Consider the following 15,546-nt stretch of genomic DNA (forward strand, 5'->3'; position numbering starts at 1 on the left):
ACCCCACAATCTCTTAGGGGGACTGGCAGTGGTAGAAACAGGGTGATCTTTGATACATACAACTGGCAGTGTTCCTCTATCTATGAAAAGTTCTACGCAAACAGTTTTAAGGAAAGGACCCTAATTGATTCCCAAACCTCTATCTTAACAGATGCTAAGCTTCTATAAAATAAAGATTTTGGAACCACAACTGCATAGATTTAACAGTTAGAGTATAAACAGAGAGAAAACCTATTATAGGCAAAAGAATGGGAGAGAGAAAAGTCTGCAGGTCAAGACAATCAAAGAGTTTCAGAAATTTAGGATGCTACATAAAGTGGACAAGTTTTTTTATTCTCCACCCATTTTTCTTTATTGTGTTGGTAGAGGTAAATGGTGGTTTTAGGGTGACTTCTGCTTCAGAGAAAACCTTCAGTCTGTATCTGGCTGCTTAACTACACCTTCCTGTTTTACTGTGTATAGTTGATTCTATTGAGCTGTCTAAATTGTATCATCTCTAAATAATGGTAATTTTGCCCCCTAGCTCAGCCACTGTACGGCTGTACCTCTTGTTTTAGTTCCAAATCATACTGCATTAATGTTAAATAAAGGTGGGAATAACTGACAACTTTGACTTGCTTCTGCTTTGACTAGAATTGCTTTTATGTTTAGTGATGGTACTTCACTTAATATAAAGTTTTAACTGAGAGGAGTGCTGAATTTCATCAAGCATCTTTTTATAATTTATCAATGTATGTTTTTTCTTCTAAATTACTATGATAATGGATAGTGGATTTCCCAATTCTAAATTCTCTTAAAACTTCTGGAATAAAGCCTACTTGTTTTGTCCCTCATTATTCTTTAATATAGGCATACCTTGTTTTATTGCACTTCACTTTATTGTGCTTTACATAGTGTTTTATTTTTTAAGATGTTATTTATTTATTTAGGAGCAACACAGAAAGAGAGGCAGAGACACAGGCAGAGGGAGAAGCAGGCTCTCCATGGGGAGCCTGAGGCAGGACTCAATCCCAGGACCCCGGGATCACAGCCTGAACCAAAGAAAGATGCTCAACCACTGAGCCACCCAGGTGTCCCTCAGATAGTGGTTGTTTTTTTTTTTTTTTTACAAAGTTTGGTCTGTGGCCAAACCCTGCATCAATCAGGTCTACTGGTACCATTTTTCCAATAGCATTTGCTGACTTTGTGACTGTCACATTTTGACAGTTCTTGTAGTCTTTCAAACCTTTTCATTATTATTTTATTTGTTATGTGATTCAAGGAAGAGGCCAAATATTGACACTTAGGAGTTTGGCAGAAGTTGATTCCAACTCTCATGGATGACTTTGAGGGTCCCAAGACTTCAGTAAAGGAAGTAACAGCAGATGTGGTGGAAATAGAAAAGAAAAGTGAATTAGAAGTGGAGCCTGAAGATGTGAGACTGAATTGCTACAACCTCATGATAAAACTTCAGCAGATGAAGAGCTGCTTCTTATGGAGGAGCAAAGAAAGTGGTTTCTTGAGATGGAATCTACTCCTGGTGAAGATGCTGTGAAGACTTTTGAAATGATAACAAAGGATTTAGAATTCTACATAAACTTAGTTATAAGGCAGCAGTGGGGTCTGAAGGGATTGACTCCAGTTGGGAAAGAAGTTTTAGTGTTGGTAAATATTATTAAACAGCATTGCATGTTACAGAGAAATGGTTCATGAAAGGAAGAACCAACTGATGCAGCAAACTTCATCACTGTCTTATTTTTCTAAAGAAATTTCAAGTCATCCCAACCTTCATGAAGCACTACCCTGACCAGCCTGCAGCCATCAACATCAAGGCAAGAAGACTCCACCAGCAAAAAGATTATGATTCACTGAAAGCTCAGATGATGGTTGGCATTTTTTTAGCAATAAGTATTTTTATTTTTTTAAGATTTTATTTATTTATTCATGAGAGACACAGAGAAAGGCAGAGACACACAGGCAGAGGGAGAAGCAGGTTCCCTGTGGGGAGCTCGATGCAGGACTTGATCCCAGAATCCCAGGATCATGCCCTGAACCGAAGGCAGACACTCAACCACTGAGCCACCCAGGCGTCCCAGCAACAAAGTATTTTTAAGGTATGTACATTTTTTTTAAGACATAATGCTATTGAACCTTTAATAGACTACAAATATAGTGTGATATATAACTTTTATATACAGCGGGAAACCAAAAAATTCATCTGACTTGCTTTACTGAAGTACTTTGCTTTATTGTGGTTGGCTGGAACCGAACCTACAATATCTCCAAGGTATGCCTACATACTGCTGAATTCCCAAATTATCAATGGAATTTCTTCTTACTCCTTCTGGCTACTCCTCTTAGCTGGATATAAACAGCAGGGCAAGAAACATAAATGATGGAAAAATAGGGTACTAAAATAATAAAACTCAGTATGCTTGCTGTGGTACACTGAAGAATGGCCCTCAAAGATATCCAAGTCCTAAACCCTGGAATCTGTGAATGTTACGCTATTCAGAGACTGTACAGATGTTATTAAAACATCACTTGCTTTTTTTTTTTAGAGAGTAAGACTTTTATTTTTTTTTTAATTTTTTTATTTTTTATTTATGATAGTCACAGAGAGAGAGAGAGAGAGAGAGAGAGAGAGAGAGAGGCAGAGACACAGGCAGAGGGAGAAGCAGGCTCCATGCACCGGGAGCCCGATGTGGGATTCGATCCCGGGTCTCCAGGGTCGCGCCCCGGGCCAAAGGCAGGCGCCAAACCGCTGCGCCACCCAGGAATCCCCACTTGCTTTTTTTAAAGCTCTTGAGAGGGAGAGATTATCCTGGATTATTATCTAGGTGGACCTTAAATGGAATTACATGTATCCTTCTTAGAGGGAAAAGGATGTGAAGACAAAAGAGGAAAAAGGCCATGTGATAATGGCAGCAGAGATAGAAAAGGCTATCTGATGCAGCCATGAGTTCATGGTAATGACCCAGTAATGAGGAGAACCTCTAGAAGCTGGAAAAGTCAGGAGAATGGATTCTCCTCTAGAGTCGCTGGAGGAAGCATGACTATGGTGACACTTTGATTTTGGCTCAGAGAGACATAATTGATTTCTGGTTTCCAGAATTATAGAATAAGTGTGTGTTGTTTTAAACCATCAGGTTTGTGACAATTTGTTAAGAAACGAGTAGCCATAGTAAACAAATACACTTGCCTTTAAGGCTGATGTGAAAAAAATTCCTTTATCAAGGTTATTACACAAATGAGAGCTTTGAGGGGTTTAAGTCAAAAACAAAAACAAAACAAAACAAAATAAAACATAGGGAGGTCCAGCCAGTAATGTTTTCCACCAAATCATTCACAATGTTTTTAAAGAGGAAAATACTATTAAAACAAATTATTTCTGCTTGACAATATACATATAATTTTCCCCTAATTTAAAATATTCTATTTACTTACCTCATCCCATTCTAAAATAAAGCTTTGGATTTTAGAACCATTGTCACTAGGTGCCTAAAAGAAATACCAAAAAAAAAAAAAAAAGTGCAAATTAGTACTTTTGTAAAAGATACTGTGATGATCTAATCTGAGCAATCTATTGTATTACAGATACTCTCTGTGAATTAACTCTGGAAAAACTGCACAGAGAATACAGATCTGTATGTACTGTATAATGCCACAATCCTTTTAAATGCAAGGAGAGAAAACAAGCTAATTCAAGGTTTTCTGAACACTGAACAATCTCTTGTAGCAAGAACAATCTTAACTTTTATAAAATCCATTAAAAAAAAACACTTTGCCTTTTGTCTGACGGTTTTAGTTGCTTTAAGTTCCTAGGATTGATCCTGTCATTTTCACTGAAACTCACCTTACAATCTAAAAGTAATACTGTATGATAAACCAGAGAATGAAAGGAACCAGGGTGCTTAGAAGAACTCCAAGAGGTCACATTGTCCAGATCTTTGCTTCTAGACACAATGTGCCCATTACCTGAGATTGCTCATTCACTGATTTGTTAATGCAGTGGTGAAAATTTCAGTCTCCCTTAGCATTTAAAAAAACATTGTTTTTTAAAAGATTTTATTTATTTATTCATGAGAGAAAGAGAGAAAGAGAGAGAGAAAGAGAGAAAGAGAGAGAGAGAGAGAGAGAGAGAGAGAGAGGCAGAGACACAGGCAGGGGGAGAAGCAGGCTCCACGCAGGGAGACCGATGTGGGACTTGATCTCGGGTCTCCAGGATCAGGCCCTGGGCTGAAGGTGGAGCTAAACCGCTGAGCCACCCAGGCTGCCCTCCCTTAGCATTTTATTCCAGTATTTAATCACTCTAGAACTCAGGAATTTCAAGTTTATTTCTACTTGAATTTTCTACCATTTCAATTTGTTTCCTCTTTAAGTCATTCACTTGCTTTTTACATTTTATTTTAAAAATTATTTATTTATTTATTCATGAGAGACACAGGCAAAGGGAGAAGCAGGCTCCCTGTGGGGAGCTCAATGTGGGACTCGATCTCAGGACCCTGGGATCATGTCTTGATCTGAAGGTGGAAGCTCAACCACTGAGCACCCAGGTGCCATAAGTCCCTTACTTTAGATGCAGAACAATGGATCACTACTCTCTTTATAATAACTTCATCCATTTGAAGACAATGGACTCTAAAACTTCTTTTATCAAAATTAAATAATCTTAACTTCTGAAATCATGCTCTCAAAAATTCCTGTAATTCTCTGGATTCTATCTAGTTTTTATAGAATATTGGCAACCATGTTAAGAGCAATCAAGGATGGTCAAGTCTTTAATAAACAATCCTTTAAAACATGGAGGCCCAAATTGTTTGTTGAACATTAACACATCTTGTGCTTTAAAATTTTTAAAAATTGTAATTTTTAACTGGTAGGCACGACCAAAATTTGCTATGTAAGTTACAGGAGTGGCAGTTAAAAGTGACTACAGTATGGATAGGACAGAAAAAGAAACCTTGGGAAATTCAAGTCTTACAGAGCAAAAGGAAGAGCCTCCCAAGGTAGAGAAGACTGCAAATCTCAGGAAGAAGTGTGTGGTATAAAATATATTTCCCCATAATTAATGCCTCCAGATTGCTCTAATCTAGTTGCTAAGATTGTACATTTATTTTGCCTAATTTTTCTACTTTATTTTGTGAGGCTTTTCAAATCAAGGAAATGGATTCTCCTCAAGTCCCTGGAAGAAGCATGGTTATGGTGACACCAATAATTTGTGACCATTTCTCCAAGTTAGAGGGGAAACTATTATGTATAAAGTGTTTTACCTACCTCATTTAATCCTCATATCAACTTTGTAGTACTATTATCATAATTGATATTTAAGTCACTAAAGTACACTAAGCCAGTTTTCTTCAATTTTAACATCAAATAGCAACAATAGCTATTATGCTTATTACGTTCCAGGCATTGTGCTATGGGCTATACAGATATTATCTGATAATCCTCCCAACCACTCTGAAGTATATACTATTCCCAGTAACAGTAAAAATGATTATCTCTTTCCTCAATCATGCTAATACCATGTGTATATAGGATCATTTCTAGGAAGAGCATGGGTGACCTGTGTGGGCAACTAAGAGGCAGCACTATTTATATTTTACACAGACTTGCTGCAATATTGCTAAAGTCATATTTCAAAACTCAGTTTTAATTTATCTTCAGAATAAAGAGCATTGCTACTGAGATCTCAACCTACATTAAGGGTACTAGGCTGTGACTCTATTGGCCCCACCAAATTGCTCTTAAGTGACATGAAATAAAATTAGTCATACTTACCACATACAAAAATGTATGTATGTACATACTTGTCTGATTTACGTGTGCTAATAGTACTTTTTAACTGCATAAAGCATCTAACATCCTTAGAAGAACTAGGGACTAATAAGCCCCAAATAAGGAGAAAGTTTCATATTATCAAAAGCTTTCATAGAGAAAGCTAGCTCTGAGTTTTGCTCCTGGGTAAGAGTAGATAATTAAATCCAGACTAGTAGTTATTTTCTTACTGCATATCAACAATTGCTAACGGGGGTGGTATTCCCTTGTAGTGGATGTTTAGAGATTTTGTTGGGGATATTTCTGACCATCACAATTATGGCAAGGGAAGAAAGGTTAACTTTTACAGGTGAGGATGAAGGATGCTAATAATTCTATATAGTGAGAGACATTGTTCTCTTTCTCTAGGATTTTTGAATGTCCTCCTGGACATCCATGTAGGTGAAATATCTGTTTATCATTATCAGAGCCTAGAACCTAATTTCATTTTATAAGGTATTTTTTTAGAATGTTTTATTCATTTATTTATGAGAGAAAGAGGGAGAGGGGGGCAGAGAGAGAAGCAGACTCCTGGCAGAGTAGGGAGCCCGATCCGATGCAGGGCTGGATCCCAGGACCCTGAGATCACGACCTGAGCCGAATGTAGACACAACTGACTGAGCCACCGAGGCGCCCCTTCTATAGTTTTAAGTTAATGGATTTTTTCCAAAAGGAAACTACTCTGCAATTTGAGAAAGACTGTACTTAATTTGTTCAGAAATTTACCAAGACTCATGTATCATTTTAGTAAATCATGTCTCCAATGACAGTGCTGTCTGTACTATTTGAATTACCAATTCTATCTGTGGTGTCAAGTCCACTTTATTATATATTCTTGTGTAACTGGACACAAAGATTTATATATTAGCATATATATTATTCTATTAAAACAGAGTATTTAATGGAATATTCCTTTAAGATGTCATATTGTATTTTTAAGACTATGAGTCTAGTTATTATGAACTCTTGTTTTATGATAAAATTCAGGATATAGGCATTGTAATGAACTTAAGAAGCATTGCTGAGACTCTCAATGTCATCCCACGTCCAGTATAATAAGGACTGCTAATTATATGTCAGTCTTTTCTGCTATATTTACATAAATAAGAAAACCACTACGAATATTAATTCAAGATATAACAAGTGCCCATTTAATATATGTAAAGAAGAACAAGTTAGCTTAAAGTTCTTTTTTGTCTCCAAGTACAAATGACTGAAATTTGATATTAGCGGGGGAGAGGAGGGAGTAAATGTCCAGTTAGAAAATACTCTGAAGAATATTCTTACCTTCCACTGCAAAGTGAGTGAATTTTTGGTGCGATTGGCTATCCTGGGTGGATTAGGTATGTCAGGTTCACAGCTTAAGGTGGTAAAGCTTTCAGCTTCTGAAGGAGTTCCCTTCACAGAATTGTATTCAGCCTGGACTCTGGTGATAATACACAGTTTTAATTAGCAGAATCATTGTATTCTGCCTTCAATGCCAACAACCTTTCAGTACTTGAATTAGTAACGTGCCCTCTAATGTTCTATCAAGAAAACAAGGGTGGGGCACCTGGCTAGCTCAGTTGGTAGAGTACGTGACTCTTGATCTTCAGGTTGTGAGTTCGAGCCCCACAGTGGGTGTAGAGATTACTTAAAAATAAAGTCTTTAAAAGAAAAAAAAAAGAATTATGCACATTAGAAGGATGGTTCTTAAAAAAAGAAATATAGGATAGACTAGTGGCTTTCATCTTTTTATTTTGACTGTACCACATTTTAAGTTGTGACAACTATCTGTGTCGTATCTACTTGCTCATACACACACACAAGAAAGAAAAGTATCTGGAAACAATATCTATAAGGGTAATATACTTTCTATGCCATTTGTTTATTTAACTAAAAAATGCTAAATGTAACCCACAAAATTCCATGGTTCGATAATGGTTGCAGTCCACCATTTGAAAAATGTATAATACTTTGGGTTCATCCACAGAAAGTATAACCGAAGACTTAATTTAATAGTTTTTTTTTTTTTAAGATTTTATTTATTAATGAGAGAGAGAGAGACAAGGAGAGAGAGAGACAGAGAGAGGGGCAGAGACAGAGGCAGAGGGAGAAGCAGGCTTCATGCAGAGAGCCCAATGTGGGACTCGATCCTGGGACCCTAGGATCACGCCCTGGGCCGAAGGCCCACTAAACCACTGAGCCACCCAGGGATCCTCATGAAGACTTAATTTAATAGTTTAATAGGAATAATCCCAACCACAAATGCTCTTTTTAAAAATGGAGGTGACTAACCAAGTAACAGATTAATGAGTCCCAGCTGGGGAGACTTTAGTTTGTAAAATGTTGGTAAATTATAATAGAACTACACAGAAAAAAAAAAAAAAAACAGTATCTAAGTTGCCTCAGTTAAATATGAGTTTTTTTAAAGGTTTTATTTTAAGTAATCTCTACATCCAATGTGGGGCTTCAACTCACAACCTCAAGATCAAGAGTTGTATGCACTGACTGAGCAAGCCAGGGGCCCCTAAATGGTGTGAAATTTTAAAAGTTTTAGTATCTCAAACTCTTTCTGGAACATGATGTAGTAAAACTATATTAGTACAAACCAAATACTATTTATGCTTCTGTTTTGTAAAAATATCAAAAGTTTTCCATGTGCTAAATTAGATATGTAGATATATTACACTTACTATCTGTATATTCATTCCAATCCCAAGGTCCTACAAACAGGATGATTAACCTTTCAACATAACACTTCAGTGAAATGTTTTTGAGTTTTTTTTTGGGATTGTGTTGACAAATGTACCAAAAGAAAACCAAAGTCCACAAATTCCATGTTTTTAATCCAAAATTAATAAAGTATATTCTAGGCTTTTAATTAAATTATTAAAAAATACCTATGCTCTATCATATTAAATCAACATGTAGGAATTCCTTACTTTGCATGGTAATCTGTAGCTGGTTTGAGATCATTTAAAGTGACACTTGTTTCTTCTCCTCTGGGGGAAAAAAAGAAACATTTCATTGATACACAAGCATTTCTAGAGGACTTATATTATGTACACTTCAGTTTGTGGCAGTTTATGAAATTATACTGCTACCTTATCAATTGTAACCATATTCAGATTCCACCAATATGGAATTTGTGTAATAAGGATACATGGCAAACTTAAGTCATGTGTCTACATACCACTTTAAAACAAAAAGGTGTCCACACACTGGGAGGGAGAGAGCTGTTAAGATAGTGGAGGAGCAGGGGGGCTCTCAGCTTGCCTCGTCTCTCCAATATAGCTAGATAAATATCAAAACATTCTAAACACCCAAGAAATTGATCTGAGAACTGAGAGAACAAAGCTGCACATCTATAGGTAGAAAAAATGGCCACCTCGTGGTAGGCAGGAGCTGCGGAGAGGGTGGATTTGTGGGGAGAGAAGAGCAGGGGACCAGACAAGAAAAAACCTTCCCCAAAACCAACAACTGAGAAAGGGAAAGAGGCTAACTACGGCAAATTTTCATAAGCAGTGGAGCTCAGAGTCTTGTTTTCCAAGTCTGTACCACTGCTGGGGTTGTGCCCGGCAGGCTCAGCAGTGCTCTGGTAGGGAAGGAGGGCAGAGACCCAGAAGCAGGCAGCACACTGTGGTCTGAGGATCCCCTGGGTCACATGGGGAGAAACAGTTCCCCTTCTTGCAGTGCATTTGGGAATGGTGGCATGGTCTCTTAGGGGACAAAAGGACTGGTGGCACTGATGTGTAGCTCTGTTCACTAGCATGGGAACAGGTACTGATTGGCTGAGGGCAGCAAACCATGTTGCCAGTTTTTGCTGCACTTTACCATTAACTCTGAACTACTGTGCAACTGTGTGACTGCTTTTCTGGGACAAACCTACAGCAGCCATAGTGCAGCAAGACCCTCCCCCAGATTAGTGTGAGTCCATAAAACTGGGAGTTTTGAAAGCTAGCTCCATGCCTGAGATAAAACACTGCACCAGTTGGCAGAGACAGGGCGAGGCAGGAGTCTGACAGAAGCTGGGGGCACAAGAGGAGTGGCTGTTTGCTCTTCTGTGAGGGTTTCCTTAAGAGTGGTGGCTGCGAACTCCTCAGTCCAGGGAGGAGAGTGGGGTGACACCATTTCCCCCCATGTATCAGCACTGACCAACGTCAGTGAACAACACAGCACCCCCCCAGTGGACGTCAGGGCTGCTTACACCAGGCACCCCCCCTCGCCCCCCCCCGCAAGTGCATCTCCACAAGGGCAAGTCGGCCTGAGAATCTGGGTAGCAGGCCCATCCCTCAGAACACCAGCACACAACCTCACACACACCAAGCCTACTGATCATAAGAGAGTTGTAAAGCTTTTAGCTCTAGGGAAATAGAATCTCATTTCTTTTGGGGTGGTGGGGGGCGGTGGGATCCAGCTTCTTTTAACAAGCAGACCAAAACACACATAGTTCAAACCTGCTATATAGTGGACAAGGTCTAAACATCCCCCATCGCAGGCAAGGAGAAACCCTGCAGAGGACTGACCTGAGAGAAGCAGCTAAAACAAAACAGCAGAACACATACTCTGAAACACCTCCTGAATTACCAGGCCCAAGACAGTATAGGACCTTTTCTTAATATAGCCATTGCTGTCAGGAGCAGGAATATAACAGGCTTTTCTAACAGTCACACAAAAAAAATGGTGACCTAGACAAAATGGCAAGATGGAGGAATTCACCCCAAAAGAAAGAACAGGAAGAAGTAATGGCCAGGGACTTAATCAATATGGATATAAGTAATATGCCGGAACAAGAATTTAAAGTAACAATTGTAAGGATACTAGCTGGGCTTGAGAAAAGCATAGAAGATACTAGAGAATCCCTAACTGTGGACATAAAAGAACTAAAAGCTAGTCAAGCTAAGATAAAAAATGCAATAACCAAGATACAAAACCAACTGGATGCAATGATACTGAGGATGGACGAAGCAGAGGCTATAGATACAGAAGATAAAATTATGGAAAATAATGATGCTGAAAAGAAGAGGAAAAGAAACATAGAAGATCACGAACTTAGAGTTAAGGTACTCAGTGACTCCTTAAAGCATACTAACAGTTGATCACAGGAGTCCCAGAAGAAGTAGTGAGAGGCAAAAGGAGCAGAAGGTTTTATATGAGCAAATTATAGGTGAAAACTTCCTTAATCTAGGGAAGGAAACAGACATTGAAATCCAAGAAGCGCAGAGAACTCCCATTAAATTCAACAAAACCCAGTCATCACTAAGATTTACCACAGTTAAATTCACAAAAAAACACAGAAAAGGAAAGAATCCTGAAACCAGAAAAAGTCCTTAACCTACAAGGGAAGACAGATCAGGTTTGCAGCAGACCTGTCCACAGCAAGTTGGCAAGCCAGAACAGAATGGCAAGATATATTCAACATGCTGAATGGGAAAAATATGTAGCCAAGAATACTTTATCCAGCAAGGCTCTCATTCACAATAGGAGGAGAGATAAACAGTTTTCCAAACAAACTAAAGGAGTTTGTGTCCACTAAACCAGCCATGCAAGAGATATTAAAGGGAACTCTTTGAATGAGGGAAAAAAAAGACCAAAAGCAACAAAGATTAGGAAGGAACAGAGAATATATCACTGTAAACACCAACTTTACAGGTAACACAATGGCACTAAATTCCTATCAATAATCACTCTGAATGTAAACAGACTAAATGCTCCAATCAAAAGACAAAAGGTATCAGAAAGGATAAAAAAGTAAGACCTATTTATGTGCTGCCTATAAGACATTCACTTTAGACCTAAAGATATCTGCAGATTGAAAGTGAGGGTATAGAGAGCCATCTATCATGCTAATGGACATCAAAAGAAAGTTGAAGTAGCCCTACTTATGTTAGACAAACTAGATTTTATTTTATTTATTTTTTTTAAAAAATATTTTATTTATTTATTAGAACACAGAGAGAGAGAGAGAGAGGCAGAGACACAGGCAGAGGGAGAAGCAGGCTCCATGCACCGGGAGCCCGACGTGGGATTCGATCCCGGGTCTCCAGGATCGCGCCCTGGGCCAAAGGCAGGCGCTAAACCGCTGCGCCACCCAGGGATCCCTTATTTTATTTTTCAAAATTTAAATTCAATTTACCAACATATAGAATAACACCCAGTGGTAATCCTATCCAGTGCCCTCCTTAGTGCCCATCACCCAGTTACCTAATTCCCCCACCCACCTTCCCTCAGACAAACTAGATTTTAAACCAAAGACTGTAATAAGAGATGAAGAAGGGGATTATATCACAATTAAGGAGTCTGTCCATGAAGAAGATCTAACATTGTAATTATTTATGCCCTCAACTTGGGAGCACCCAATTATATAAATCAGTAACACTTAAAGAAATCCATTGATAATACAATAGTAGGGGACTTTAACACTCCACTTACAGCCATGGACAGAATATCTAAGCAGAAGATTAACAAGGAAACAATGGTTTTGAATGACACACTGGACCAGATGGACTTAACAGATTGATATTCAGAGTATTTCATCCTACAACAGCAGAATACACATTCAAGTGCACATGGAACAGTCTCCAGAAAAGATCACATACTAGGTCACAAATTAGGCCTCAAACCAGTGCAAAAAGACTGGGATCATACTGTGTGTATTTTTAGACCACAATGCTATGAAACTTGAAGTCAATCACAAGAAAAAATTTGGAAAGACCATGATGAACACATGGAGGTTAAAGAACATTCTATTAGAGTGTGAATGGGTTAACCAGGAAATTAAAGAAAAAAAAATAAAAATATAATGAAATGAAATGAAAACGAAAACAAGACAGTCCAAAACCTTTAGGATGCAGCAAAGGCGGTCCTAAGTGGACCTAAGAGGTCCTTGAAATACAGGCCTATCCCAAAAAGCAAGGAAAGGGGATCCCTGGGTGGCTCAGCGGTTGAGTACCTGCCTTCGGCCCAGGGCCTGATTCTGGAGTTCCGGGATTGATTCCCGCATCGGGATCCCTGCATGGAGCCTGCTTCTCGCTCTGCCTGTGTCTCTCATGAATAAATAAATAAAATCTTTAAAGAAAAAAAAAAAAAAAAGGAAGGAAAGTCTCAGATACACAACCTAACCTTATACCTAAAAGAGCTAGAAAAGGAAGAGCAAATAAAGCCTAAAGCTGACAGAAGAAGGAAAATAATGAAAATTAGAGCAGAAATAAATTATATAGAAACAAAAAAACCCAGTAGAACAGATTAGTGAAACAAGAGCTGGTTCTTTAAAATAATTAATGAAATAGATAAATCACTAGGCCAGATTTATCAAAAAGAAGAGAGAAAGGACCTCAAAAATCACAAATGAAATAGATCACAACCAATAACACAGAAATACAAATAATTATAAGAGATTATGAAAAATTCTATGCCATCAAACTGAGCAACTGAAGAAAGGGACAAATTCCTAGAAACATACAAACTACCAAAACTGAAAGAGAAAGAAATAGAAAATTTGTTTTTTTTTTTTAATTTTTATTTATTTATGATAGTCACACACACAGAGAGAGAGAGAGAGAGAGAGAGAGAGAGAGAGAGAGAGAGGCAGAGACACAGGCAGAGGGAGAAGCAGGCTCCATGCACTGGGAGCCCGACGTGGGATTCGATCCGGGGTCTCCAGGATCGCGCCCTGGGCCAAAGGCAGGCGCTAAACCGCTGCGCCACCCAGGGATCCCAGAAATAGAAAATTTGAACAGAGCCAGAACCATCAAGGAAACTGAATCTGTAATCAAAACTCTTCCAACAAACAAAAGCCCAGGGCCAGATGGCTACGAGGGGATCCTATGAGACATACATACATACATTTATTTAATTATTATTTATTTATTTATTATTTATAATATTTTACTTATTTATTCATGAGAGACATAGACTGAGAGAGAGGCAGAGACACAGGCAGAGGGAGAAGCAGGCTCCATGCAGGAAGCCCGATGCGGGACTTGATCCTGGGTCTCCAGTATCACACCCTGGGCCAAAGGCAGGCACTAAACCACTAAGCCACCCAGGGATCCTCTCTATCAGACATTTAAAGAAGAGCTGATACCTATTCTTCTCACAAACTGTACCAAAAAACAGAAATGGAAGGAAAACTTCCAAACTCATTCTATGGTGCCTGTATTACCTGATTCCAAAACCAAAGACCCCACTAAAAAGAATTATAGGCCAGTATTCCTGATGAACATGGATATAAAAGTTCTCAACAAGATACTATCAAATCAAATCCAACAGCATATTAAAAGAGTTATTCACCACAGTCAAGTGGGATTTATTCCTAGGGCTGCAGGTGTGGTTCAACACTCACAGACCAATCAATGTGACACACCACATTAATAAAAGAAAGGAGAAGAACCACACAATTATCTTAACAGATGCAGAAAAAGCATCTGACAAAATGCAACATACATTCTTGATAAAAATTCTCAACAAAGTAGGTATACATGGAACATACGTCAACATCATAAAGGCCAAATACAAAAGACCCATAGCTGATATCAACCTCAATGAGGAAAAACAGAGCTTTTCCTCTAGTCAGGAACAACACAAGGATGTCCATGCTCACCAGTACTATTTAACACAGTACTGGAAGTCAATCAACAGAAAGAAATAAAAGGCATCTAAATTGGCAAGGAAGAAGTCCAACTTTCACTATTTGCATACAACGTGATACTCTGTAGGAATCCCAAACACTCCATTGAACTGAATATGAATCCAACAAAGTTACAGGATATAAAACCAAAATAGAGAAATCTATTGCATTTCTATTCACCAATAATGAAGCAGCAGAAAAAGAAATCAAGGAATTCATCCCATTTACAACTGCACCAAAACCCATAAGACACCTAGGAATAAACCTAACCAAAGAGGTAAAAGACCTATACTCTGACAAATATAGAACACTTATGAAAGAAACTGAAGAGGACACAAAGAAATGGCAAAACAATTCCATGTTCATAGATTGAGGAACAAACATTGTTAAAATGTCTATACTACCTAAAACAATCTACACATTTAATGTAATTCCTATTAAAATAACTCCAGCATCTTTCACAGAGCTAGAACAACCAACCCTAAAATTTGTATGGAACCATAAAAGACCACAAATAGCCAAAGGAATGTTGAAAAAGAAAACCAAAGCTGGAGGCACCAGGAATCTGGACTTCAAGCTCTACTACAAAGCTGTAGTCATTGAGACAGTATGGTACTGGCAGAAAAATCAACAGACACGCAGATCTATGGAATAGAGGAGAAAACCCAGAAATAGACTCACAACTATATGCTTAACTAATCTTGGACAAGCAGGAAAGAATATTCAATGGGAAAAATCTCAGTGATGTTGGGAAAACTCGATAGCCACATGTGTAAGAATGAAACTAAACCACATTTTATACTATACACAAAATTGAATTCAAAATGGATGAAAGACCTAAATATCGGATAGGAAACCATCAAAATCCTAGAGAGGAACACAGGCAGCAACCTCTTTGACCTAAGCCATAGCAATTTTTTACTAGAAACGTTGCTGAAGGCAAGGGAAACAAAAGCAAACATGAATTACTGGGACTTCATCAAGATAAAAAGCTTCTGCACAGTGAAGGAAACAGTCAATAAGATGAAAAGGCAACGTATGGAATGGGAAAAGATATTTGCAAACGCATTATCTGATAAAGGGTTAGTATCCAAAATCTATAAAGAACTTATCAAACTCAACACTCCAAAAGCAAA

The 15,546-nt window shown here is 38.3% G+C and overlaps 1 protein-coding gene across 3 annotated transcripts in view; it reads right to left on the reverse strand.

Annotated features, from left to right (window-relative positions):
• FNDC3A (fibronectin type III domain containing 3A) overlaps positions 1-15,546 on the reverse strand; it is a 172,576-nt gene that overhangs the window by 31,927 nt on the left and 125,103 nt on the right. For all 3 annotated transcript variants that reach the window (XM_055335945.1, XM_055335946.1, XM_055335947.1), the window contains 3 exons: positions 8,724-8,783; positions 7,087-7,225; positions 3,427-3,480 (listed from right to left, as the gene is read on the reverse strand). In XM_055335945.1, coding sequence (XP_055191920.1) covers positions 3,427-3,480; positions 7,087-7,225; positions 8,724-8,783 — 253 coding nt within the window. The remainder of the gene's footprint in view (positions 1-3,426; positions 3,481-7,086; positions 7,226-8,723; positions 8,784-15,546) is intronic.

This window comes from Nyctereutes procyonoides, unplaced genomic scaffold (genome assembly GCF_905146905.1).
Source record: "Nyctereutes procyonoides isolate TBG_1078 unplaced genomic scaffold, NYPRO_anot_genome, whole genome shotgun sequence".
Classification (NCBI taxonomy): Eukaryota; Metazoa; Chordata; class Mammalia; order Carnivora; family Canidae; genus Nyctereutes; species Nyctereutes procyonoides.